General features: G+C 38.7%; 1 protein-coding gene across 9 annotated transcripts in view; it reads right to left on the reverse strand.

The window, feature by feature from the left end:
- LOC120419734 (rho guanine nucleotide exchange factor 18) overlaps nt 1–26,046 on the reverse strand; it is a 37,787-nt gene extending 11,741 nt beyond the window's left edge. The window contains exons 1-19 of one of the 9 annotated variants that reach the window (XM_039582530.2): nt 25,805–26,046; nt 24,151–24,376; nt 17,028–17,471; nt 16,852–16,958; nt 16,608–16,783; nt 16,421–16,550; nt 16,228–16,361; nt 9,096–9,167; nt 7,957–8,066; nt 7,831–7,901; nt 7,715–7,770; nt 6,658–6,744; nt 4,702–4,773; nt 3,837–4,002; nt 1,890–2,584; nt 1,696–1,828; nt 1,045–1,202; nt 875–987; nt 525–548 (exon numbers count right to left, since the gene is read on the reverse strand). In XM_039582530.2, coding sequence (XP_039438464.1) covers nt 525–548; nt 875–987; nt 1,045–1,202; nt 1,696–1,828; nt 1,890–2,584; nt 3,837–4,002; nt 4,702–4,773; nt 6,658–6,744; nt 7,715–7,770; nt 7,831–7,901; nt 7,957–8,066; nt 9,096–9,167; nt 16,228–16,361; nt 16,421–16,550; nt 16,608–16,783; nt 16,852–16,958; nt 17,028–17,471; nt 24,151–24,202 — 2,800 coding nt within the window. In that variant the 5' untranslated portion in view covers nt 24,203–24,376; nt 25,805–26,046. Of the gene's footprint in view, nt 1–524; nt 549–874; nt 988–1,044; nt 1,203–1,695; nt 1,829–1,889; nt 2,585–3,836; nt 4,003–4,701; nt 4,774–6,657; nt 6,745–7,714; nt 7,771–7,830; nt 7,902–7,956; nt 8,067–9,095; nt 9,168–16,227; nt 16,362–16,420; nt 16,551–16,607; nt 16,784–16,851; nt 16,959–17,027; nt 17,472–24,150; nt 24,382–24,961; nt 25,128–25,722 lie in introns of those variants that run through there. The other 8 variants (XM_039582529.2, XM_039582528.2, XM_039582532.2 and 5 more) reach the window with 8 other exon arrangements.
- Between the last annotated feature and the right edge of the window lie 1,232 nt (nt 26,047–27,278).

Here is a 27,278-nt window from a genome sequence, read left to right on the forward strand (position 1 = left end):
CAAGTTGTTCAAGTTGTTCAAGTTGTTCAAGTTGTTCAAGTTGTTCAAGTTGTTCAAGTTGTTCAAGTTGTTCAAGTTGTTCAAGTTGTTCAAGTTGTTCAAGTTGTTCAAGTTATTCAAGTTATTCAAGTTATTCAAGTTATTCAAGTTATTCAAGTTATTCAAGTTATTCAAGTTATTCAAGTTATTCAAGTTATTCAAGTTATTCAAGTTATTCAAATTATTCAAGTCTTTCAAGTTTATAAAATTTAAATTTAAATTTATTCTTATTTTTTAGTTTTTTTAATTTATTTGTTAGTACTTATTATATTTAAAGTTTTATTCTTTCAAAGACGGATATTTATGCTCAAGAAAAACTAGTAGATTATAAAAATAAAATATCATATTCATTGATTTTGTGTTTGAACTAGCGAGCAAACTATTCAGAAATCCAGAACACCACCTTTAAAAAAACATCTTGTCACATCTAAACTACAAAACAAATGGCTAAACCAACGATCTACGATAGTCCACGGACAGTTTACCTTCCAGTTCGGTCGTTCCCATCGCTTTTGCAATGTGAAAGTTTGTGAGTAGAGAAAAACAGAACAAGCAATATCTAGTTAAGTATACAGCGAGCTTACTAGCGATATGTTTGTTTTTTTTCTTCTGAAGAGTCGATATGTGTTAGTTACATCAAACACGTGAACGATCAACGTTTAAATTTCAGTGTTGACACACACCACATCGATGATCAGTGCTTAGTGGGTTATAGTCGAGCAAAATATTCACGAGAAAGTTATTTTCCCAATGTAACACTCAAATTCAACACTCGTTGATCAGTTTTGCTACACCAAACTACTGTTTCATAAATCATCTAAAACGAAATACTCACAGATAATCTCACGAATGTTAGCTTGCTTAGCGTCTATCAATTTTTGGCGTTGTTCAGCAGTCATGTAGTCCTCCACCTCGGACTCGTCCGACGGGCAGTCCAAAACAGCCGCTCTGCGAAAATAATAATTTTAAATTAAATCACCAAGACCACATAAAGTCAAACGTTACCTTATCGACTGAATCCACACGTTCTTGTCCTTTGGGTTCTGCACCTTCAGCTCGAACATCTCCGGGTAGGCCGGATTCGACGAGATGATGTAGATCCCGCGCGACTCGGTGCCGGCCTTCTCGCGGATCAGCAGCTTCTGCAGCGATACCACGCCGGCCTGTAGAGGGGAAGGATGGGGTGGGGTTTAGTTACAGCGGTACAGTGGTTGAAATGTTTCAAACACCTAACATTTTACCGACATGGCATGGAAAAGGTGAAACATTTCAAGTGGCCATAGCCGTACTTTTTAACTGAAATTGTTGGCGGTTCGGATGATTAAAGAAATATTTCATCAGCAAACATTGACAAACCATGTCGATCAAAGTACTATTGTTAATTTGATTTGGTTAACCGCGGTGGATTTTCTTGAAATAATTCGATCTGTCAAAAATCCACCAAAGTATCTACCACATTGATCACACAAAAAACTGTGGTAGAAAAGTATCTAAAAGTATTCGAATTATTTCAAAAAAAAAATCCACCGCGGTTAACCAAATCAAATTAACAATAGTACTCAAATGTTTGATTCAAATCGACTTTGTAATGACATTTGGTTTGAAAGATTTCAACAAAATGAGAAATATCAAAGTGAATCTACAAACGGTACCCACCTTATTCTCCGGCGTGAAAAACGAGTACTTGTGGGAGTTCTCCAGCAGGAAAAACAGGCAATCGGACAGTACGACCACCAGTACGGTTTGCATCTTGGACCTGCCCTGCATCAGCGTGGCGACGCCTTCAAATCTGTAAAATATTGAAACATTTCAGTTAAAGATCCTAGCACGCTCTCTTCCATTCTACTCACTTCAGCTTCCGATTGCTCGAAATGATGTCCGACTTTTTAAACTTGTCCTTCTTGAAGATCGCGTACGACTTGGCGTCGATCCGCTTGAAGATCTCTAATTGACGGTCCTCCTTCTCCTTGTCCGCAACCCGCGCGTCCACGTCCACCAAAATCTCCTTCACCAGCTGCATCGCCTTCTGCAGCTTCTCCTGCTCGATCTTGTCCTCCCGCGAGCTCTTCAGCAGCGGATCGATCAACAGCGGGTACTTGGTCAACCGCTGCGTCACGAACAGAATACACTCCGGAATGCCCTTCTTCTTCAGCAGCGGGTTCTGCTGACAGTGCTTGTACCACTCGGCGAACGTGTTGTCCCCGGTCATGTAGCACTTGAACGTGCTCAGCGCGGACCGGTGGTTCGAGCAGAACTCCCCGTACGCCGACTTGAGCTTCTGGGCCGACATGGCCGAGAAGAAGTCCAGCAGGATGTCGGCGATGCTGTCGACGACGGCCGCCTCGCGCTGCTTCTGGCGCAGCTTCTTCAGGAAGCTCGTGTGCAGCTCGGTCAGGTCGAGCAACCGCGGGAACATCCGCTCCAGGTTCAGGTGGCTAAAGTGCTTCTGCAGGCTCTCGACGAACACTTTCTGCATGACTAGTAGGGTTTGGCAGTGATGCTTCTCCGTCATTATGAACTCGTAGATGTGCTCCTGGCGCTTAACCTGTGGAAGAAATTGAGTCGGATTAGATTAAATAAACAATATTTCTTTAAAAAAATCACCGTCACAATAAAAATACTTTCTGATAGAATTCGTTTATTTCCTTTAGACATTTAATAACAATAAATATACGATGTTCTATGGTCTTTAAGCGGTAGACTGTTTAAATTCTTTAAATTTGACAATTTTTCGGGATTTGCATGAAATATTTCATCAGTCGAGTCATAAACATAAGTCCGATATTTTCTGTTATTAAATCGATTTCATAAAATATTTAATCCATATCGCGAAGCAAATTCTCATAGCAAAACCATTCAGTAAATCCTCCAAAATTATCACCTCTTTGTCAAATGCAAATGGCAAATCTTTTTTAAATGTCCTTTAAAAATTTCTAGAGACAATTATTTATAGAACCTTAAAAAAACTCTGGAACTGAGTTGTATTATTAATTTGATAGATTTTCTTTGAATAATTTAAACTGTCAAAAATCTACCAAAGCATCTACCTTTTTGGTCACACAAAAAACTGTGGTAGAAAAGTATCCACTGCGATCCAATGTAATCTATCTGTAATAAATCTGTAATCTGTAATCTATAATAAATATACCGACATTGACTGCGATCTACCACGAATAATTTTTGACAGTTCGACGTCAACGAATTATTTCAAGAAAATCCACTGCGGTTAACCAAAATCAAACTTACAATGCAACTGATAATATTGATGGATTTATTATGAAAAGTTTCATAGGTATATTTTCTGAGCCGTATTGTTGAATAGATTTTGGTAAATCCATGGTAGAATTTCTTGAAATATTTCGTTCACAAAAAAGCTGTGGTAGAAAAGTGTCCACTGCGATCTACCGCGGCCATTTTTTTACAGTTCGAAAAAAACGAAATATTTCATGAAAATGTACCACGATCTACAAAAATCTGAGCCGTATTCTTAAGCCCACAGTAATTTGGAACCCCGCTTTGATCTTGAAGTCCTGTACGATCGGGGTTCCAAATGAATGTGGTCTTAAACCTCCAATTTTGGTGGATTTTTCTGAAATATTTCATCAGTAAGTTTTCTCATGTCATGTCGGTAAAAAGTTTGGCGAAAATTGACACATTTTCGCCAAACGTCAGGCTGACAAGTGCCATAAATTAGGTGCGATGATTTTTTTTCCAAAAAATCCACCGAAATAGTTAGCTTAACAATACCATGCCATCAAACTAACGAAATATTTCGAAAATTCAATAACCCAACAAACCTGCTTATCCTTGAGCGACTTGACGATCTCCTTCGGCACGCTGGGACTCCACGAGTCGTGCTCGTCGATGGCCACGCCCAGTATCGGTTCCGCGCCGAGGTCGTGCGGCCCGATCGGCGCCTCGTGCAGAAACTCGTCCCGAATGAGCGGCGTGTCGTCCGAGTAGCTGCGGAGCAAACGGGTTAAGCACGGGTGTGTCCACAAGTGCGCCACAATTTTTGTTTGGGTTGGTTTGTGAACACACACACGCGCACACAGTCACACAGTCACACACACTTGCAATAAGGAGCATTCTGGTACTAGTTTGGATCACGCTCTGATCTGATTGGACATTGGTTAGGTTTGCTTGGTTCGTTTAGACAAAACGGTTTAGTTTAGTATTTCGAAAGAAAAAAATATATATTTCAACATTGAAAAACAATACTCAAGAGGAGAAAATGTCACATGCGTTCGTACAACTGGACCAAAATACGATATTTTGTTTTGAAATTGTAGCGAAACCAAAAGCGAAAACTGCAACTGATGAAACAGAATAACGAAAGATACACAGTATTGTTTGTAGAAATGAAAAGTATGCAAAATGGGCTGCAGCGCTCTGACATCGTGAATAGTAGAACTTAAAAATAATACTAAGAAATTAAGCCCACGAAAAGCTGTTGAATTACAGAGACGCGCGTATTTCTAGGTGATTTAAGAAAGTAAAACAAAACTGATAAGTTTTTTTTCCAAACAAAAACAAACTTTCAAACGTGATTAAATCTTCCGTTGAGTTTTCTTCCTTATTTTTTCCGACTGTGAAGGGGGAGGAGGGTGATTTGTGTGTTCTGTTTTCTGAGAGTTTAAAAGCAAACAAAAAAATACTCACTTTGAGTTGTCATTTTGCATGTTGCCATCGTAATAGTCTCTGGCTTGATCATCGTGGTGCGAGGAACTGTGGCTATAGCAAGCAAATATGTAAACGAAAGAAAGAAAGAAAAAACACAATATGAAAACGTATAAATAAAACTGACAAAAAATAAAACCGAGAGAAAGAAACGGTTCTGCCGAGAGTCGAATACTTGAGTAGTAACGAGGTGGTGGTGGTGGTGGTTGTGGTAGTAGTAGTAGTAGTTGGGACATAACTCAGAAACTAGAAACTCAAGAACGAGAAACAATCGCAAGATAAAACTCATCAACGAGATAGCATGTTCTTTTTGTGTTTATGTGGAGTTTTCACTGATAAGATGTATGTTTTTTGTTTGAGAGTTCTGAGAGAGACCTGTTTGCTTGATATTAAAAATATTTTTAGCTCTTTAATCATTCAAATGAGATTGAATTTACAAAAACATGAAAATTGTATTTAAAAATGTCAACAGTTTTTTTTTCTAATTCCAACAAATTAATCGACTTTTCCTGTTAAACTAATGAGTGATGAATGAAATATTTCTTTAGTCAAATTTGACGAACCCTATCAGATCGACATTTTTCTTATGACCGACATCTTAAAGATTTGAGCCAACAACAATTTTGGTGGATTTTTTGGAAACATTTCATCGCATAATTTTAAAGACACATGTCTGTTTGACATTTGGCGAAAAAGTGTCTATCCCAGCCAAATATTTCACCGACATTGCTTGAAAAAACTTACCGATGAAATGTTTCAACAAAATCCACCAAAACTGTAAATTTAGCAACATGGCTGATGAAATATTTCATATATCACACAAAAAAGACTGAGCATACAAAAACAATTTTGATTAAACAAGATGTTTAATATTTAAAGAGTGTTATTTCTCATAATTTATCAAAAGCAGTTCTTTTCCATAAAGATTTGGTTAGTGTTTATTGGCGCTATGAGCAAAATTTGATGTTTTTGAAATATTTCACCCTAGTATTCTAGGTAAGCTTCGAGTAGTTTTTGTTTTGCGTTGCAAAACCTTGTAGAATCTGACCGCAAAATTTACTCCGGTTTTTGTTGTGTCTAGTGTGAAAAAATATTCTGTGTCAACACAAAACAATACGAAAAAGTTCGATTAAAACACATGATCTGCACAAACAAACGAGTAAACGTTGAAAGTAGTGATATGGTAGTGAAGGAGTTACGTAAGTCAACAATCGGTGTTGTAGTAGAGAGAGTAGTAGTAGTAGTAGTGGTGCACTTCTGATGACGAACGTAGATAAATGTGGGTGTTAGTGTGATGATGCCAGTAGACAAAAACAGAGCGGAAAAATGAGAGCAGTTAGCCAAACCTCTACTTTAAACTTTGAAGTTGTTTTTTTTTTATTCGCAGAGCAACTTTTCAAAACGAACTTTACTTCGAAAACGAAAGTGACCCGCGAGAGTGGGAGAGAGGGGGGGAGGTGAAATGTTTCACGCAAATCTGAAACACGCGACCAACGCGGAATGCACTGAGAAAATTTACACCGTTGATTGGATGGGTTTGACGACGTGAGTCACTTGGATTTGGAAACTAAACTACTCGTTAGCTATCTACTCGAAGAAGTACTATGTGACAGAAAGCGAAGAGGCAGAGAACAGTTTTGAGTACGTACAGAACTGGCAACGAGGATGGATATAAATATGTTTTTGCTCAAAAGTTATACTGAGTAGATGGAAATCTTAATGTTGAGTATAGTGGTGAATAATTGCACTTGTTTTTGCAAGAAGGGATTGTTATATAAGTCAAAAACCGGGCGGGAAGGGAAAACTTTCAAGAAATTCGAGAAACTTTTTGTTGATTTCAACGTGGTGATTATATAGATTTGTATAGAAAGACAGAGACAGAGAGAATATATATATGTGAGTAGAAGTAGAGTGAGAGAGAATTTTGGCTAGCGTTACCTGGCGTGAGTTGAAACCACGCCTAACTTGTTTGCGACCAATCTCCACGGAGAGTAGCATCCAGTCATTTTCTTGCCGCTTTTTTCACTGATTGGTTTGGAATTTGTTTTTTTTTTTGTGGTGGTCAATGATTGGTATTGATTTTTTTTGTTAATTTTTTTGTTGGTCAAAGTTCACGCGATCAATATTTGTCGATTTGCGGATTGGGGTTAGCATTAATAATAACAAGAATAGAGACATGGTGGCTTATTATTACCGTGATTTTGGTTAATGATTGTCTCACACAACGGAAGAGTGTTTGAATAAAATGAAACAAATGAGAAGTTGTATTGTTTGTAAACAAAATAAAACCGAAAAAAAATATATGTAGCTCTTATGTCAACTGACTAATATTAGTGAAAACTGTATACAAGTACGATAAAACGCTGAATGAACGAAATAATTACTGTTTCTTTTCAAATAATTCATTCATCGAAACGAAAAAACACATGTCATGATTTAGAACGAAACCCGATAAGAAGCAAATCAAAACGACTGAAGCTGAAAGCAAAGTTTTGTTCAACTCATGGAAGCCGTAACACAAACTGAAGGTCAGTCAAAAAACGCAAACACAACACTTGGCGCTTCACAAAAGTTAGTATCGAGTAGTTTGAAAGAAAAGTAAAAATAAATATAAACTGTTTCCATTTAACACATTCATATCATGGCAGATCATTCGCTAGTTATGTCAAACAAATGCAAGCGTTCGAGTAAATTATCATCGCCAGTAATATCTGGATGCAGTTTAGGGTCCTTTCTAGTTAGAACAGATTCTGTTTAATTGCTTCAGCGCGCTCGTTCGACACTGTTGACACAAATCGCCCCTTTCGGACGCGATTTCGCAACACCGTTTGCTGGTTTATCATGATAAATATGTTTAAAAAAATACTATCTAAGTTTCGATGCAAGTACAAAAAATGTCAATCTCAAAAAACGAAAATATCATTATTTAATGCAAAAAGTTAAACGACAGCTAACAAATCTTCAGTAAACGGAAAAAATTAAATCGTTTATTTACCTGTTGGTGGAGTTCTTTTTGCTGGAGCTCGATTTGGGCTGCACTTGGAAATATTTCTGAAACATTTCAAACGTCAGTCAGTGTTGTTGAGCGAAACCCTCCCCCCATCTAGTTACCTTTGCAATTTTAGCCTTACACTCCACGGCATGCTCCTTGTACGTGGCCAGATTTATAACCGCGCCACAAGCTGTCAAAAAAAAAACAGTTAGTTTATTGTGACCAAACTCCAACCGAAAACCTACCGTCGCATGTCGAGTTTTGGCCCTTGGTTTTGTTTTTGTCCTTTTTCTTGCGGAAAAACAGTGAGCCTCGTTTTCTGCGCTTTTCCGGGTGGTCGGTGTAGCCTTCGCTGCTGGAAAATTGAATCAACATTAAGGTTAACAAAAACTGCATTTGATGTATTTGAAATATTTCAGCACCAAACAAATTTTGTTTCTCTTCTAAGAAGATGCCGTTTTCCTATGCGATTGACATGTGAGCGACGTGGTTGAGATCTCGTGAATAAACACAATCGCAGTTCATGAACAATTTTAGCAGAGTTAGAATACGGTTGTAGCTTTGAACAAGATAGAGATAGTTTAGTCACAGCAGTAACTAGATGATACAATAACAAAATAAAAATTAAGGCAGTTTGTTCCATTTAATTTTAGTTTTGTACAAAATTTTCATTTTATTTGAAAATTCCCACCAAACAAAATGACAAACAACATTCTGTAAAAATAAGAGTCTTGTTGACAATAGCAGCTTTCCCGTATTCAACGTTTGGCGGATGTATAATGAAATATTTCCCCCGTCAATTTTGACAGCACATATCGGTTCGACCGCTGTCACAACAAGGTCGAATCGTGTTAAACATTTGATCGACATGGTTTGTCAAATTTGGCTGGTGAAATATTTCATCAATCTTCAACCAAACCGTTGACGATGGGATAGCGACTTGGGCGATAATCGTCCGGCAAAATTTCCCACACAAAAGGTTAGCAAAACACACAAAAAACACAAACACAGAGATGATGAATCGATGAAGTTGGTTAGTCGAACCCCACACTAATACAGACAGACAAACACTCCCGGAACGAGTAAACTCTCAATGAAAGAAAGAAAGAAACACATGACAGAAGATGATGTTTTTTGTTTTGATCAAACTATCGAATAAACATTAAAGGGTAAAGGAACTTCTGGAGGCGTTATTAGTTGTAGATCTACACGTTAGACAGTGGGGAAAAGGGATAGAATTGACAGGAAAGGATGATTCCAATGTTTCGACAGTTTCAAGAAGTGATGAGATACTCAGGAAGAGGGGGAACCATGAGAGTATGAGAGCAGCTAACAGGTTAGCGGAGAGAGAGTGAGAGTGAGAGTACAAGCAACACGGACTTACTTTTTGTCTCTCACACAAAGTAGTGACCGATCGTCGTGGGTTTCATCTTCACTGTCGGAAAGATGCCTTGAACTAGCGGTAATGGAGTGGGTATTGGTTTGGTTTGTTTTGTTTTTTTTTTTTGTTTTGGCGCGTGTGGTTGTGTATGTGTGATCAACAGGAGAAAAAGAAAAACGGATAAAAAACGGAAACACATAAAATTTAAGCACTAAGCTAGTTGGTTCAACTCTGGTTGGATGTAATTTTTAGGTTATATTTTTGACGATTTCTGTGCCAATTGGGGACGATTCGGTGAAAACGCAGTCGTTGAAACAAAATAATAAATTTTGGGAACTCAAAATACTCAAACCACTTTTACTTGGACATTGACAAAGTTCAATCAAAGCACTCGAATACAAAAAAGTTCATGCGGTTTCATCCTCTTCTTGGCGCGCAAAAATCGATAGCAATCAAAAATATAATTCGTAAAACGACGTGCACAAGCTGAAGGACATCAAAAATGTTGGTTCTTGTTATATGTACAAAAATCAGATTCATCATTTTTAAGCAATTATTTTTATTAGAAAATTAAATATTCGATACATAAAAAATAAACAAATAAAAAGGAAGTTTCCGATCTTCAACTAAGCCATGAAATGTTTCACAAATAATTTGATTTTATTGATTTGAGCATTCTAATCATTCTAAAGAGTTGCATTGATAGTTAAATTTTCTTGAAATATTTCGAACTGTCAAAAATTCACCAAAGCATTTGCCACATTTATCACACAAAATACTGTGGTAGCAAAGTATCCACCGCGATCCACCGCGATCATTTTTTGACAGTTCGACGCCAACGAAATATTTCAAGAAAATTTACCGCGGTTAACCAGAATCAAATTAACAATGCAACTGAAATCTTTCTACCCAATTTGACATTCTGGTGAATTTTTTAAACGTTTCTTTTGTCAAATTCACAAATGACACAAGCCTTAAAATAATGATCGATGAAATGTTTATTTTATGAATGATTGAAATGGCCAGATTAATTATTATTAAGTATTTTTTTGTGTTTTTTTTAAACGTTATACCGAATGATTTAATACTTTAAAAAACACCGAAGTTGTATTGCATTGTAAAACTGCCAAAAATACCAGTAAATACTTTTTTACCACAAGTTTTATTGTGCTCAATGCGGTAGATAATATGGTAGATTTTACTAACGAAATATGTAGGGGAAATTCTCGTATCTTTGGCAGGTTAAGCTCTCGCTCCTAACTCCATCCAATTTGCTGATTTTCACTATTTAAACATTTAAACAACTAATTTTGCAAAACTTTTGGTAGAAACTTGCTTGCTCACTTCTTATTGAGCTATTTATCACTCGATTTCAGTTGAAAACGCTTTTAATTAGCTTTAATTGCATGTCAAAGTTCTGACCTGCCAACATTAGAGGCACGCTGGAATTAGATGCTGTTCCCCTAAGTAAATCAAAAACAGAGGGCTTTTGTTAATTTGATTTGGTCAACCGCGGTGGATTTTCTTGAAATAATTCGAATTGTCAAAAATCCACCAAAGCATCTACCGGTGGATACTTTTCTACCACAGATTTTTGTGCGATCAATGTGGTAGATGCTTTGGTAGATATTTGACAGTTCGAATTATTTCAAGAAAATCCACCGCGGTTAACCAAATCAAATTAACAAAAGCCCTCAGATTTACCGAAATTTGTTATACAATGCGGCTCAATATTATCAAAGCTTACTCTTGAAATATTTTAGTCATCATGTGTTGTTTAACTGACATTTTATAGGGATTGTTTGAAACATTTCATGACACAAATTTAGGGACATTAGTCAGGCTGACATTTTACATAGAAGTGACGAACTCCGCCAAACTTTTTACCGGCATTATTACATTTAAAAAAAAAGTTTCAGAAAATTTCACAATTTTTTATGTTTTACAACACAGCTGTAATGAAGGAAAGTGCCGTATTGTTAAACTGAATCGTTTATTCTTTGCTAAATGTCGCCCTAGTCGTATTGTTAAACATACAATTTTGGTGGATTTGGAACATTTCATCACACAAATTTAATGGAACATGTCAGGCTGACGCTTGACGAATAAGTGTCAAACCCCGCCAAACTTTTCACTGACTTGACATGAGAAAACTCACCGATGAAACGTTTCCATAAAATCTACCACAATTATCAGTTTAACAATATACCTCCTAGTTGCATTGTTCAGTAGTGCGGTGCCTGTGTGGACGCTCAGTCCTGTTTTTTCGTGTTATTTTTCGTCTCTTTTGTGTCGCTGTTTGAGTGCATGGGGTGATTGGCCATTATAATTAAATAATGGCATCAGTAGTGCGGTGCCTGTGTGGACGCTCAGTCCTGTTTTTTCGTGTTATTTTCCGTCTCTTTTGTGTCGCTGTTCGAGTGCATGGGGTGTTTGGTCATTATAAATAAATAATGGCATCAGTAGTGCGGTGCCTGTGTGGACGCTCAGTCCTGTTTTTTCGTGCTATTTTCCGTCTCTTTTGTGTCGCTGTTCGAGTGCATGGGGTGATTGGTCATTATAATTAAATAATGGCATCAGTAGTGCGGTGCCTGTGTGGACGCTCAGTCCTGTTTTTTCGTGCTATTTTCCGTCTCTTTTGTGTCGCTGTTCGAGTGCATGGGGTGATTGGCCATTATAATTAAATAATGGCATCAGTAGTGCGGTGCCTGTGTGGACGCTCAGTCCTGTTTTTTCGTGTTATTTTCCGTCTCTTTTGTGTCGCTGTTCGAGTGCATGGGGTGATTGGTCATTATAAATAAATAATGGCATCAGTAGTGCGGTGCCTGTGTGGACGCTCAGTCCTGTTTTTTCGTGCTATTTTCCGTCTCTTTTGTGTCGCTGTTCGAGTGCATGGGGTGATTGGCCATTATAATTAAATAATGGCATCAGTAGTGCGGTGCCTGTGTGGACGCTCAGTCCTGTTTTTTCGTGTTATTTTCCGTCTCTTTTGTGTCGCTGTTCGAGTGCATGGGGTGTTTGGTCATTATAATTAAATAATGGCATCAGTAGTGCGGTGCCTGTGTGGACGCTCAGTCCTGTTTTTTCGTGTTATTTTCCGTCTCTTTTGTGTCGCTGTTTGAGTGCATGGGGTGATTGGTCATTATAATTAAATAATGGCATCAGTAGTGCGGTGCCTGTGTGGACGCTCAGTCCTGTTTTTTCGTGTTATTTTCCGTCTCTTTTGTGTCGCTGTTCGAGTGCATGGGGTGATTGGTCATTATAAATAAATAATGGCATCAGTAGTGCGGTGCCTGTGTGGACGCTCAGTCCTGTTTTTTCGTGTTATTTTCCGTCTCTTTTGTGTCGCTGTTCGAGTGCATGGGGTGATTGGTCATTATAAATAAATAATGGCATCAGTAGTGCGGTGCCTGTGTGGACGCTCAGTCCTGTTTTTTCGTGTTATTTTTCGTCTCTTTTGTGTCGCTGTTCGAGTGCATGGGGTGATTGGCCATTATAATTAAATAATGGCATCAGTAGTGCGGTGCCTGTGTGGACGCTCAGTCCTGTTTTTTCGTGTTATTTTCCGTCTCTTTTGTGTCGCTGTTCGAGTGCATGGGGTGATTGGTCATTATAAATAAATAATGGCATCAGTAGTGCGGTGCCTGTGTGGACGCTCAGTCCTGTTTTTTCGTGTTATTTTCCGTCTCTTTTGTGTCGCTGTTCGAGTGCATGGGGTGATTGGTCATTATAAATAAATAATGGCATCAGTAGTGCGGTGCCTGTGTGGACGCTCAGTCCTGTTTTTTCGTGTTATTTTTCGTCTCTTTTGTGTCGCTGTTCGAGTGCATGGGGTGATTGGCCATTATAATTAAATAATGGCATCAGTAGTGCGGTGCCTGTGTGGACGCTCAGTCCTGTTTTTTCGTGCTATTTTCCGTCTCTTTTGTGTCGCTGTTCGAGTGCATGGGGTGATTGGCCATTATAATTAAATAATGGCATCAGTAGTGCGGTGCCTGTGTGGACGCTCAGTCCTGTTTTTTCGTGTTATTTTCCGTCTCTTTTGTGTCGCTGTTCGAGTGCATGGGGTGATTGGTCATTATAAATAAATAATGGCATCAGTAGTGCGGTGCCTGTGTGGACGCTCAGTCCTGTTTTTTCGTGCTATTTTCCGTCTCTTTTGTGTCGCTGTTCGAGTGCATGGGGTGATTGGCCATTATAATTAAATAATGGCATCAGTAGTGCGGTGCCTGTGTGGACGCTCAGTCCTGTTTTTTCGTGTTATTTTCCGTCTCTTTTGTGTCGCTGTTCGAGTGCATGGGGTGTTTGGTCATTATAAATAAATAATGGCATCAGTAGTGCGGTGCCTGTGTGGACGCTCAGTCCTGTTTTTTCGTGCTATTTTCCGTCTCTTTTGTGTCGCTGTTTGAGTGCATGGGGTGATTGGTCATTATAAATAAATAATGGCATCAGTAGTGCGGTGCCTGTGTGGACGCTCAGTCCTGTTTTTTCGTGTTATTTTCCGTCTCTTTTGTGTCGCTGTTCGAGTGCATGGGGTGATTGGTCATTATAAATAAATAATGGCATCAGTAGTGCGGTGCCTGTGTGGACGCTCAGTCCTGTTTTTTCGTGTTATTTTCCGTCTCTTTTGTGTCGCTGTTCGAGTGCATGGGGTGATTGGTCATTATAAATAAATAATGGCATCAGTAGTGCGGTGCCTGTGTGGACGCTCAGTCCTGTTTTTTCGTGTTATTTTTCGTCTCTTTTGTGTCGCTGTTCGAGTGCATGGGGTGATTGGCCATTATAATTAAATAATGGCATCAGTAGTGCGGTGCCTGTGTGGACGCTCAGTCCTGTTTTTTCGTGTTATTTTCCGTCTCTTTTGTGTCGCTGTTCGAGTGCATGGGGTGATTGGTCATTATAAATAAATAATGGCATCAGTAGTGCGGTGCCTGTGTGGACGCTCAGTCCTGTTTTTTCGTGTTATTTTCCGTCTCTTTTGTGTCGCTGTTCGAGTGCATGGGGTGATTGGTCATTATAAATAAATAATGGCATCAGTAGTGCGGTGCCTGTGTGGACGCTCAGTCCTGTTTTTTCGTGTTATTTTCCGTCTCTTTTGTGTCGCTGTTCGAGTGCATGGGGTGATTGGTCTTCTTCTTCTTCTTTTTTTCTTTATTTTTAGTTCGCGCGTTCGTTGGCCAATGAGTTTATTTTTGTTCTCTTTACATAGTTTTCGATAGAAACGATCCGAATTCTTTTTTTTTCGAGACAAGCAAGTCGTATTGCTGGAATAAGTCCTTTCTATTTCATCGATGATCGGAAGGCACGCCGACGAATATGTTTTAAGGCTTATGGTATAAAATCATTTTAATGAATAAAGCCCTTCTTACATCACCGTTGATCGGAAGGCACGCCGACGAAGAATTTCTGGAGGATCGCGGTCGAATTAATACTATATTTAAAATTCTAGATTGCTATCTTTCGGATTCGATTGTGAGTAGTGGGACTTCGCGGTTACTATGCAACGTATTTTTTGGAGTCTTTTTATATTTTAAATTTATAAGTCCTTCTTTTATCATCGTTGATAGGAAGGCACGTCGCCGGTTAAGTTCGTTTAAGTTATTGTTTTAATTTCATTACAATCGGTTACGTGGTGTCCTGTTTTCTTTTCGTTTATATTCGTTGATCGTAATAATTTATTCCAACTGGCAGCTTTAGTATTAACTCATCTACTATTTTTGACATTTGCTCGCGTTATCTTAATTGTACCAACAGTAAAAATATACTGATAAGTCCAGCCCATAGCACTACCGCTCGGTTGGCACGCGTTCGATTAAAACAAACTTTTTAAATAATCAATTATTTATCTTTCCGCAGCCGGCTGCCTAAGATTTAAAATTTCAACCGATAAACTAAATGCTCATGGTCACATCACTGCCACTCGTGAATCCTGACCTCATACCCATCTACTAACCCCCTCAAAACTCATGTGATACTTTGTCGGAGAAGCAGTCGATTGGGCGGTCTCTATCACTCAAGTATCGGACTAACATTCCCATCCAATTCCCCGTGACCCTACCACTGGTCGTGGCCGGCGCCGGTATTGATCAGCATGATAGGGGCCTTTGAGAAGTTGCGAAGCGAGGAAAGATAGCACCCACTTATCTTCCACGGCTCGTGGATGTAACTTCTGGAGGTCCTGGTCAATAACGGAGTAGCAACTGCGGGTGGGCACCTATGCTTATGCTTATGCTTATGCTTATGCTTATACCTCCTAGTTGCATTGTTCAACTTAAAATTTTGGTGGATTTTCTGGAAATATTTCATCGCACAAATTTATGTCAGACTGATGTTTGGCGATGAAATGTCAATCCTCGCTAAACTTTTTACCGACTTTGCACCAGAAACCTTACCGATGAAACGTTTAAAAGAAAAAATCCACCAACATTGTAGGTTTAACAACACGGCTCCTGACTTGGGCCACTAATGTTGTGCGATGAAATGTTTCCAAAAAAAAAATCCATCAAAATGATTAGTTTAACAATGCGGCTTCTAGAGTCGAAAAAAAATAGAATGAAATAGTTCAGAGCTGACTTGTCAAAATCATCACTTTGTCAGTCTTATAACACGCAGAAAAAAGTTTTGTAGAATCAGCCTGTACGAGGTTTGAATCAACAAAATTTTTGTTGCACATAATCAACGCCGATTTTGCGTTGAAACAAACCTTGATTTTCTCAATTCCACAAAAGTCTTTTGTTGTTTCGAAAAAGCTGCTTTGACGTTTAGCGTTGATTCAACAAAAATAATGATTTTCATATCAACAAAACGTTTTGTTGATTCAAATATGCGTTATTTTTCTGCGTGAATGAATCATAGATGGAGAAAAACTGTTCACCATGAAATTTAAAATTGACTTAGGTTGTTTAAAATTACGAGATTTTTAAAACATTCATTAATTTAAATAATTTTTGTAATTTTAGAAAAATTATTGCAAAACTAAAAGAAACAAAAAAATACCAAAATAAACAGTATTTTCAGCTTCAATGAATACAAAGCCTGCTTTGTTTGCAAAACAACTTCAAATGACTCAAATTTGAAAGAGATTTGCGAAAAGATTTGGTTCTAGTTTTCTACCGTAAAAATCTGGGACACTTACGGAGTGGCATTGTCCTCCTTGGCACCTTGATTGCGAACCGGCGCAATCGACGGCGTCGAGATGCTTTTCTGCAGCGGGATCCGACAGACCGTAGGGGCCAGGTTTCGCTTGGCGACGATCTTCTCAAAATCGCGCTGAAATTGAATCGGGAAAATGTTACGTTTGATCCGCCAAAGATTTGCGTGGCTCTTACCGCCAGCTCCGCCTCGTTCAGCGAGTGCGTCGATATCCCTCCGGTACTGTTCCGGCTGGTTCGGTTGTGCAACCTCTCGGCGGCCCGCAGCGATTCCTGCTCCTCGCTGTCCAGGCTCGACAGGCTGACACTGAAACAAAAACACAGTTTGAATTCAGTAGAACTTGCGTTGAAACGCTGATCCTACCTCTTGTGCGACGACTTGGCACACTCGGTCAGGTCCTCGATCGCCGTCCACGACTTCCGCCGGTCGGTGTTGAGCCCGTACATGGTCTGCTGGTGGGGCCAGATGCCGCCCGGGTTCGAGATGGTCAGATCCGGCAGCGACGGGCACGACGAGAACAGCTTGTTCGAGGACAGCGTCTGTCGAGAAGAAGTTATACCGTGTTAGTGTCGTATTTCTTAGGAGGGTAAGAAGCGACGGAACTTACCGAAGCTCCGATCAGTCCAGCGCCACCAAAGTTGGTGTTCTGGATGGTGGAGTTCTTCATCTGAACCACACTTTCTCGGATGCATTGCAGGTGGTTCAGCGTGTCCTCTGAAAGAAAAAAAAAACTATCGGTTTAGTTCAAGATCTAACCCAAGTCAACTCCGCCGCGCAGCTCACCCAAAAAGTTATACTTGGCCCCCGGGCTGTGCGGGGTCACGCTGATGATTGGCACCATGTTGGCGTGGGGGTGGCCGTGCTGGCCGTGGCTATTGTTGCTGTTGTTGATGGCAACACTAGTGCCACTGTTGCCGACACCTCCGCTGTTGCCGAGGATGTTGTTGCTGGTGGCCGACTGCGGGTCGCAGTCACTCAAGCCGGTATCGATGACGATGTCGCTCAGTTTGCTCTTGTTGTTGCACTTTTCCACGATGCTGCTGCTGTAGTTGTGCACGTTGTTGTTGTTCGGTGTCGGCGCTGACTGAAGCTGGTGTAAGAGAAGGTCCTTCGGAGTTACGGCGGAGTTCTCATTGCATTTGAGCAGGCCGCCTCCGCCACCGGTCACCAGCGGTGGATTGCTGGAGCTTAGGTAGTCTATCACCACGTCGCCATCGTTTTCGTCATCTGTTCGGGAAGGGAGGGAATGTTAGTGATTCTGCCAAGTAATGAACGGTGCCGTATCCATGATGTCCCTGAAGCTCGAATGATTCAGATAAACCATGAAATACTGATTTGTGATTTATTTTTGACCTTTTGTAGAATAAATCAAACACCACAAATTACTAAACTTAAACTAAAACATCACATACAATATAAACGTAAAAAGATCCAAAAATAGTATACTTTTAGACAACAGTTAAAAGAAAGGTTGTTAGTAGAAAATAGATTTTGTTTTACTATAAACTAGATCGTATTAGTTAACCGAAAAACCAACCCTCACAATATAATATCAAACATAATATAGATATTTATTTGAGATATGTACCATTCGAATTAATAACCACAGGTCTTAGCGGTCCCTATTCCCACTCGGCCCGAGGCATCCGAATCCTTTAATGGAAAGATCATACAAACCTTGATTCAAACTATTTTTTTTATACCAAGCACCCTTACTACCCCTTGATTCATACTTATGGACAAGGGTCCTGATTTTCGGTTCAATGAGCAGAAACCACTCACTCATCGCCTATCCATTCGGCACCTATTCCAACCCGCTAGCATTCATGAGCGAATGAGACTCGCAACCATCCAGCGAGTGGCCCGAACTGTTCACTCAGCGAACAAATACATCGTGAAAATATTTGCCTACTCCGCCGCTCGACGACACTCACACACTAACATGCTCAGCGAAGAGCCATTCTCACAAAATGCCAGCGAGGCAGTCTTTTTGTCTTCACGCCCTCAGTTTGCCATCAATTTGATTTTTTTTTGGTAGATGTTTCTTTGAATGGTGTCGATAATGTTATGAAATCAAAAGAAATGCACAATTTAATTGATAACATTGATTTTAGGCAACCCAAATCAATGAGTATAACGCAGCGCATCAGAGAAAAAATGTGTTCAGTTCAGAGTGATCGGAGACGATCGGCCTGTCTGAACCGTTCGGAGACTGAGCCGATCAGAGAGAGAGAAGATTAGAAAAGAGAGTGTTCGGGAGCGAATGGTGATAGAGTGACAAACGGTAGGAATTCATCAGGGCAGTATCGCGTCGCCTGCTATTTGTGCTCGCGAATGGAGTGGTTGATTTTGAGCAATCAGGACCCTTGCTTATGGATTTCGAGTCCAACTGCCGACCAGCAACTCAATCGACTCCTTCACCTGGAATGACTTCCTACACTTGGAATGACCTCACAACCTTACATGGTAGTACCAAGTATTTGCTCTGCGGTTCCAATTAAATATAACTTTTTGAATGCTGAATAAAAACAGTTAACATTGGCGGACGGCTTACACATTTTGTTCAGCATTTGAAAAAAAAGGAAAATTTAACAGAGATCAGGCAAACTGTTTAAGTGAATCAAAAAAGTGAATTTGTAAAAAATGTTCGAGTTTTCCGAAAGTTCTAGTAATATCAAAAAATTATAACATATTTTGTTGTGGACACTTGATAATTTTTTAAGCAGATTAATGATTTCCTGGGGGGTCCCTATTTTGGACCTACTACGGACCAACTCATGTGGCAATTTCTCAAGAACATTTCTCGATTTTTTTTATAGGACTATAAACAAATGTAAACATTAAGGTATCCCTTTCCCACCTTATGTCAATGTCCATCGGAGTAGGCGGGATACACTCAATGTTTACATTTGTTTATAGGACTTAATCAAAAATAAAGTCTAGAGTTAAACCATAATACAGTCGACTCTCTGGTTGTCAATATCCAAAGGACCATCGAGGAAGAGAAGCATAAGAATTTGTTCTCTTGTTGATAACCAGCTATGGAAGAGAATCATGGCGACGTCCAGCAAACAAAAACAAACAAATGTCAAACATTGAATGGTTCGTTTCTCAAAGAAAAATTCACCTAGAATGACAAGCCATGGGAAAGTGAAATTATTGACAAACGGAAGAGATTTTTAAAAGCAAAAAAAGGTTTAAGAGGCCGAAGAGCAAGAGAAAATTTCGAGGAATGAAGAGAATCGAAGCACAGACAAACAGACGTAAATCTCTTTTTATGTTCATCAATCAGGAATATAACGGCTGATTTGAATTTAAATGAAGTTTTCGGAACGTCCACCAGCAAGGGATGGCGCTACAGTCAGAGCGCATATCACACTGACGTTTCAGCTAGCGCGCCAAAATATTTCTGCCTTTGTTTGTCGACAGTGAAAGATGAGAAACGACATGCAGAGAAAAATTGTTCAACGATTTTTTGCATCTTGATCCAAACTTCGTGTTAGAATTTGGAAAAATCGGGTATACATTACAATCAAGGCTAATGCTAAACGAAAACGAAATAATGCTAACGATAGTGCATTGAGTAAGATCGGGAACGGAACGCGACGGGTGGTTTTCTGCACGCGGATAATGATTTCAGGGCTAAGTTATCGGACTTCTATCGGGAATCTTCGCCAGACATGTTATTGATAACGGCTTAACCATTTTCCTGCCACCCAAAAATTTCTTCACCTCGTAAAAAAAAACATTTTCTTACATGTCGGTAGAGTCTTATCCAGTGGACACTTTGTTGGCAGAGGAAAATTAAAACACTTGCTGTTCGTTTCTGCCTCTCGGAGAAGACTGGTCCTGATCATGCGAGGAACCGATCGCACTCACCGGGCTTCCGAAGCCAATCAACCGGTCACGCCGGTCACTAGCAGCAATAGTGCTGACCTCGGTGCTGACTGTTATATTTTGAATTCTCGATTTGTCCTGAAAAAAAAATAGCTCGGCTGTCCTTGCTCCTTGTCCTTGCACCCACATGTTGGTTTTAGTAAACAAAATTCCCTACCCTCACTACCACATGAAAGATTGCGTGTACTAACACTTTCACTTTCTCTTTTGTATAGCAACACTCAATTTTAGAATTGGCCACCAGATTGAGCTAGTTACTATTGAATTTTTGTTGCATTTAGTGATTGATGGATTTTAGCGAAATTAGTTCAATGATTTACGTCTGTTTGTCTGTGATCGAAGTATGCAGTTTGAAGAGACTGCAATATTCATCGGTACATGGAGCAATATTGATATCGACAAGATCGACAGCCAGAGAGTCGACTGCATGCCATTTGCGACTGATTATCTCATGTGAAAAATGTTAAAAAGTATTTTGATGAATTTTGGTCGTAAAAACCATTTTCCCATCATTGACTAAATTGGTTATTTCAGACCTGAAGGGGTTAACGTAGTTTTCTTAAAATTTCAATAGTTTAGTGAATAGTTCAAAGTATATCGTTAAGTTTTATTATGTGGATCGCAACATTTGAAGGCAACGACACTGTTGTTTATGAAAGGTTATTAATAGGCATTTCAAAACACCAAATTTCACGCAAATTTCACGAAACGATAAAAATGTTAAAATAACTTTGAAATTTTTATGTTTAAATCACAGAAACTACTTTTTATGCTTCATTATATATTATTCTTCAATAAACTATTAAAATTTTAAATACATTTGAACGAGACACAAAAAATATCTCCTTATTTTCAAAAAAGGTCCACCTAGTTTATGGATGGGCTCTATATATATTTCGAAATAAAATTTAGGGCATGCGTATTCCCATTTATTGAACTGCATTCTTAAACATGCGACTAACAAAATCAATAAGCTTTTGCTGATTTGCTTTATTTTATTGAATTTCATATCAAAGCAAGATTTAGAAATCTCGTCCAGCAAAAAAATGAGTGCAATAATTTTATTTTTTGCGACATTTGGCACATTAACATTTTTTAAAGGTTTTTATCTCTTTTACAAAATGTAAATTTTAAATCAAAAGGCAGAAATAATATAACTTGTAACGAAATCGACTTTTAATTAAAAAATAAAAACAAAACAAAAAGTTCTATTTTATCTTTCACGAAAATCGTCCACCCAAATATTCCAATGTAGTTGAAATTTAACAGAACTCAGAAAAAATCTGTAATGTTTTTTTTTAAGTTGATTTCAAAGCATTCATTTTATTTTGAATTAAACAAAGCTTGATTCTTTTGATTGCTTTTAAAACTATACCTTCCAAATAAAATAGCAGTAAAATTTGCAAAACAGCGAATGAAAATATTACTAAACTTAGTTTATTTAAAAACTGAAAAATCTGAATAATTCTCCAAATAGTTCATATCAAGCTTTTCAATTAAAAACTAATAAAAATTACTTGAATAGTCTACACTGAAATAAAAAAAAGTACCAAATTCATTTATTCTAGGAATTTTGCCACTTTTAATTATTTAGTTATCGGGTTTTTTGGATTACTTAATAAGGAAAGGAACCAAAATTCCTAGAATTTAGGAATTTAGTACTTTTATTTTTTTTTCAGTGTATGGATAAAATATTTAATATGTAATAATTTTGAAAAAAAAATGATTTGAGAAAATTGATTAATATTACGAGTTTCACGCCGTCTACGAAATCGTCAGAAATCACTAAAACTTCACGAAAAAAATCAATTCTCGAAATCTCATGAATGCGAGAACCATGAAGGAATTTTTTCACGTTTATAGTAGATGAACAATCTCGAGCATTTTTGATTTTGGTTTTTCGTAATTGGTCGAGTACCGATGCAAAAAGGACTTTGTTTACCAATGACTCTTACGGCTTTTTGAAAAATAATCCGAGAAATGCACCATTTTTTCTGTGTATGTTAGTAATTAAAAAAGGGCATTCATTCGCTTAATTCTACAGTTGTTCATAAGAAAATGCTTATACCTATTTGAGCTTGATAAATCATTTTGAGAAAAATCGTTACAGTTTCACATACCGTCAGTGGGGGTGACATTGGGTCTGGGGGGTGAGATTGGGTCAAAGTGATTTTTGACGGATTTTACCATTTCTCAGGTTCTTCTCAATGAAAATGAATACTGTTGAAAGGGTTGTGTAGGGGACATCTTAAGATGACTTCGCTGAAAAAAATCTCGCTCCTAGAACAAATCCTGTTATTTTGGCAGCTGTCTAAAGTTGGGGTACGTTTTTGGCCAAAAATGACCTCTCGAAAAATCATTTTTCTAATATTTTTGTTAGAATTGCTCGAAAACTACCTAAATGTTTGAAAATCTCCACTTCAAACATTGTAGCGTGTCAATACGATTCCCTCGAACAAGAAACACTGTTGGATGACTTGTTTTTACCATATCGTTGTATTTGAGCATCATTTTAGTTTCATTTAACCCAATGTCACCCCATCTAAGGGGTGAGAGTGGGTCAATTTTCAAACAATTGGCATTCAAGGTAGTGTTCATCAAAATCCACCATATTTTGGGAAAATGTTAGTAAACAATCTAAGAACAAATCTACGTTGAAAGATTTTCGATGTTATTTAAATTGTTTTTGTTATTAAGAAAATACGACAGGTGTATCGTTTTTTGACCCATAGTCACCCCCACTGACGGTAATAAAATTTCACGGGATTTCGCGGAAAAAGCCAAATTTCACGGATTTCACGCTGTCCGCGAAATCGTGAAATTTCACTAACCCTAGTTATTAAGGAAAACGTTCTGAGCTGTCGTGCAAGTGAAAGAAATGGTGGCCCAGTTGGGTTACTTATGCCCCTTATTTGTATCCAATTTCGAAAAAAAAACTTTTAAAATTTTCTCAAAAAACTAGTCAAATGACATTGTTTATGATTAAATCAAATGTCATTGTTTTAATTTGACTGGTGTGCTAAAATTTTTAAAGTGGTTCTTATAATGTTCTTAAAGCGGTCGATCACAAGAGATAAACAGTTCAGAAGTCGCGATAAAAATGGTTTGGTATGAACACATTTAATGGCAAAAAAAAATTCTTGGAGTCGGAGTTATCTATTTTACAGATCAATTGATTTTATTTACCGAAATAACAATTTTACATCTTGTCTGATTGGTTGGTTCATAGAGATTTGGTGTTCCTTGCAACTATGTCTTTTTCATTCGCCACTAGGTACCAGGAGGTTTTTTAAATGCAATTAAACAAAAACTAAGAAAAATTTGCCCAAAAAACCTAGTGAACCGGAGTTTTCTAAAATTCAACACAATTTATAAACTTTGTATTATTCAATTCAAAATTATTTTTTTTTTTCAAACTAAAATTTTTCCTAATACTTAGATAATAGGAATCAAATGATTTCCTGAGCGTTTGAGTGTTAATCCCACCTTCCCGAGACCGTTCCAAAACAAAATGTTTGAAGAAGTTGGGGCAATCGAGACAGGAAAATTTGAAAAATAGGTGCAACGGCCAAAATTGGTAAATGGTCCAATATTTGTAGAACAGCTTTGGCCTACTGATTATCAAGTCTTCGTAAAATTTTGTTAGTTTTGTTTTTAACAGATTCAACCAAGGTTCAACAATCTATTAACTACTTGTTCTAGTATTACCTGTGGATATGTTAGGCCGGAGAGGAATGTTAGTAATCTACTAAATATGGTACAGTGAAAGTGGTGTAAGTGTAGTGCCTATGATCAGGATAGCATTTCACTCCTAGTTTCAACTCGCTAAACAGACCAATAAATACAAGGGTGTAGGACAGCGGAGAGAGTTAGGGTAGGGTGCCTCAGAGGGAGAGCGAGAGTGGAGGTGGTCTAATGAATATTCGCCAATAAAAGAAATTTGGCCTCTACAGCCAACGAGAGAAGGAGCGAAGTGTGCAAAGAAGCAAACAAATAAGGAACGCTTTACCTGATGACAACAGTATCAACTGTTCCGAAGCGAGCTGATCTTTACTATCCATTTTATAAGCAAAATTAACTGTTTTTTTTCTTCTTCTTCCTCTTTTACTGCTCTCGATTGTTGTCTGTCTCTGAGTATGTTGTTGTTGTTGTGGTGGGGGGTATGTGGGTTCTTTCTATTTTTTCTTTACTTTTGCTGATGTTGTTGTTGTTGTTGCGTTTCTCGGGTGATGCGTCTGTACTGTGGGGGGCAGGAGGTGGTGTTGGAAAAGAAGGGGGAGAGGTGCAAAACAAGCGCTGCATTAAGTATACTTAAGTTTGCGGTGAGGAATTTGCGGGCTCGAGTTGAGTTTGGTGTTTGAATCGGGCAAGAAGCACCTCACACACACTTTGGGTTGTGTTGTCTCACTCTAGTTTGCCTCTTTTTTTTATTATTTGTTGTTTCTGTTTCGTTTGCAACTACACTTTCTGTGTTTTCCTTATTTAATGTTATTATACTGATGGTAATGGTGGTGTGATGTCGGTGCGATGGCTATTTAAAATGGCCAGCAAAATTAATTCATTTTTTGTTGTTGTTCTGGGCTTGACTTTACTTGACGTGTATGAAATGAAAAAAAAAAAACCGAAGGTAAAGAGAGCAAAAAACTCACACAGAAATGCGAGAGAAAGAACGGTTCAAGTACAGGAAGAAAAGGGTTTCCACACACATAGAGAGTGAGATAGAGTAGGCCAGGAAGGAAGTAAGGAAGAGCGGAAGGACGGAAGGTAAAAATCGGAGAGCTCATCGAGCATGAAGAAGCAGAGTAGTAGGCGATTCACACTTGCACACGATTTATCCTTGATGATGATGACAAAAGTCCATGCTTGCTGCGTTTGCAAGGGACCAATCGGGTTCTGATCCGCTTTTTGTTCTCTCTTTTTTTCCAATCCAGGAAGGTTGAATATTAATAGAACACTAACTGGGATGGAAGGATTAATCGATGGTGTTTACACACAAGTATACATTACACACTCAGGGGCACACACTAGAAACAAACTGTTTTTTTTTCTTCCGGATAATTAATTTTCATACTAATCATAATTTAGCTATTCACAACACTAATTGAACAATTCACACTTGTGCCAAAATGTGCAATTTTCCACTGCCAAGCCTACTACAATGAACACACACGCACACATTCCGTTGCACAAAAGAGCCCACTTCGGCACACTAGATCTGCTCCAGTTTCCGTTGCATGTTAATGAGACACACACACCGCGGGCGCAGCAATTTCTGCATAATTTGAGGTGCACAAATGTTGAAAAATACACACAACAGGTACTTTCTTCAATTTTTGGGGCCTCCCAAAGGCCCAAAGAGACACTTGTAATACCTTCAGCTGCGTATGTATACGTACGTATACGTCTACGAGGTGAGGTGAGCTCTCGAGCAGCGAGAGAGAGAGCGCAAGAAAGAGCTGCGACGGCGAGCAACAAGAGCAAGAGAACGAGAGCTCACGGTGGAACAACAGAGAGAGCAACAGTGTGTTGGAAAGAGAGAAACAAAAACGAAAAAAAAGTTGAAGAAAAAAAAACTTTGAACCTGTAGAGCTCTTTTCTACATCGACATTTTGGGCAAAGTGCACCCAGAGCTGACCGAAAAAAAATCCCAAAAACGCTCGTACCGAACTTTACGCGTCGCACACCGGGCACTGGACACGTCCCGCGCGTTACATGATCACCCGCGCACCTTTCGAACCGTTTTTCAACACTTTACGGGCACTGCGACGGGGTGAAAAATTCCGAAATAAAATCCGTTCCGTCCGAGGAGGGTCCGTCTCCGTCGATCCGCACTCAAAACTTCTTCTGGCTCTCTGTGTCTAGTGTCTAATTGACTACGACGACGGCGGGCCAAGATGGCATCGGGTAACACCCTGGAGAGAGTGAGCGAGAAGTGTCCATGCGCCGAAGTAGTGGTGATTCCAGGTAGGCTTGCTCCAGCTGTCTGTCTGTGGCCGAAAAGGGGCAACGAAATGGGGTGGAAAAGGTAACGTGCGTTGGTCCGTTTGTCTGTGTCGGTGAGAGCGCAGTGGTAGCCATGACAACGAGTTAGTTGCGTTTTTTAGCAGTTGGAGGCGCCACAGCAGGCTGTCAAGTGGAAAATTATTAGTCTCAATGACATAAAGCAGATGGCATTGATTTGATGAGCATATTCTAATGACTTCACAACTCTCAGCTGCTTATTCAGTGAGGAGAATATGTCAACATTGACTCTAATCTATACCCACATCAGACGGACGAGCGAATACAGGAACCAAATTGAAATGAGATTATATTGGGGTAATTCTCTACCAACTCACACGAAATTGGGAAAAGTTGCCCCGACCCCTCTTGGATTTGCGTGAAACTTTGTCCTAAGGGGTAACTTTTGTCCCTGATCACGAATCCGAGGTCCGTTTTTTGATATCTCGTGACGGAGGGGCGGTACGACCCCTTCCATTTTTGTACATGCGAAAAAAGAGGTGTTTTTCAATAATTTGCAGCCTGAAACGGTGATGAGATAGAAATTTGGTGTCAATGGGACTTTTATGTAAAATTAGACGCCCGATTTGATGGCGTACTCAGAATTCCGAAAAAAACGTATTTTTCATCGAAAAAACACTTAAAAAGTTAAAAAAAAATGCTCCCATTTTCCGTTATTGACTTTAAAAAATTTTGGAACATGTCATTTTATGGGAAATTTAATGTTATTTTCGAATCTACATTGACCCAGAATTGGGTCCTAAAATGAAGCTTAGATTGCTGATATTATTGTTTACAGCGATAAAGCTTATTTTTCTGAGTACAATGACCCTTTGTACGACCACAAAGAGTTTAACATGGATTTTTAAATCAATTTTGAAAAATTAACCTCGCGGTCCTTCTTGACAGAAAAGCTCCTACTTGACAGCTCGTTCCAAGGGGACCATAGTTGATCCATAGAAAAAATGTTGTCCTGTCAAACAAATTTTTTGCATTAAAATGAAAAAAAGTGATCAGAAATGGTTTTTAATCGTGTTTTTCATCGTTGTACATAAAAATTTACATAGGGCTTTAATACCCAATTGTCAGTTTTTCATTTAGAACAAAATTTTTCATTTCAAAATTTCGTGTTTTCTT

This window comes from Culex pipiens, chromosome 3, assembly GCF_016801865.2.
Source record: "Culex pipiens pallens isolate TS chromosome 3, TS_CPP_V2, whole genome shotgun sequence".
Taxonomy (NCBI): Eukaryota; Metazoa; Arthropoda; class Insecta; order Diptera; family Culicidae; genus Culex; species Culex pipiens.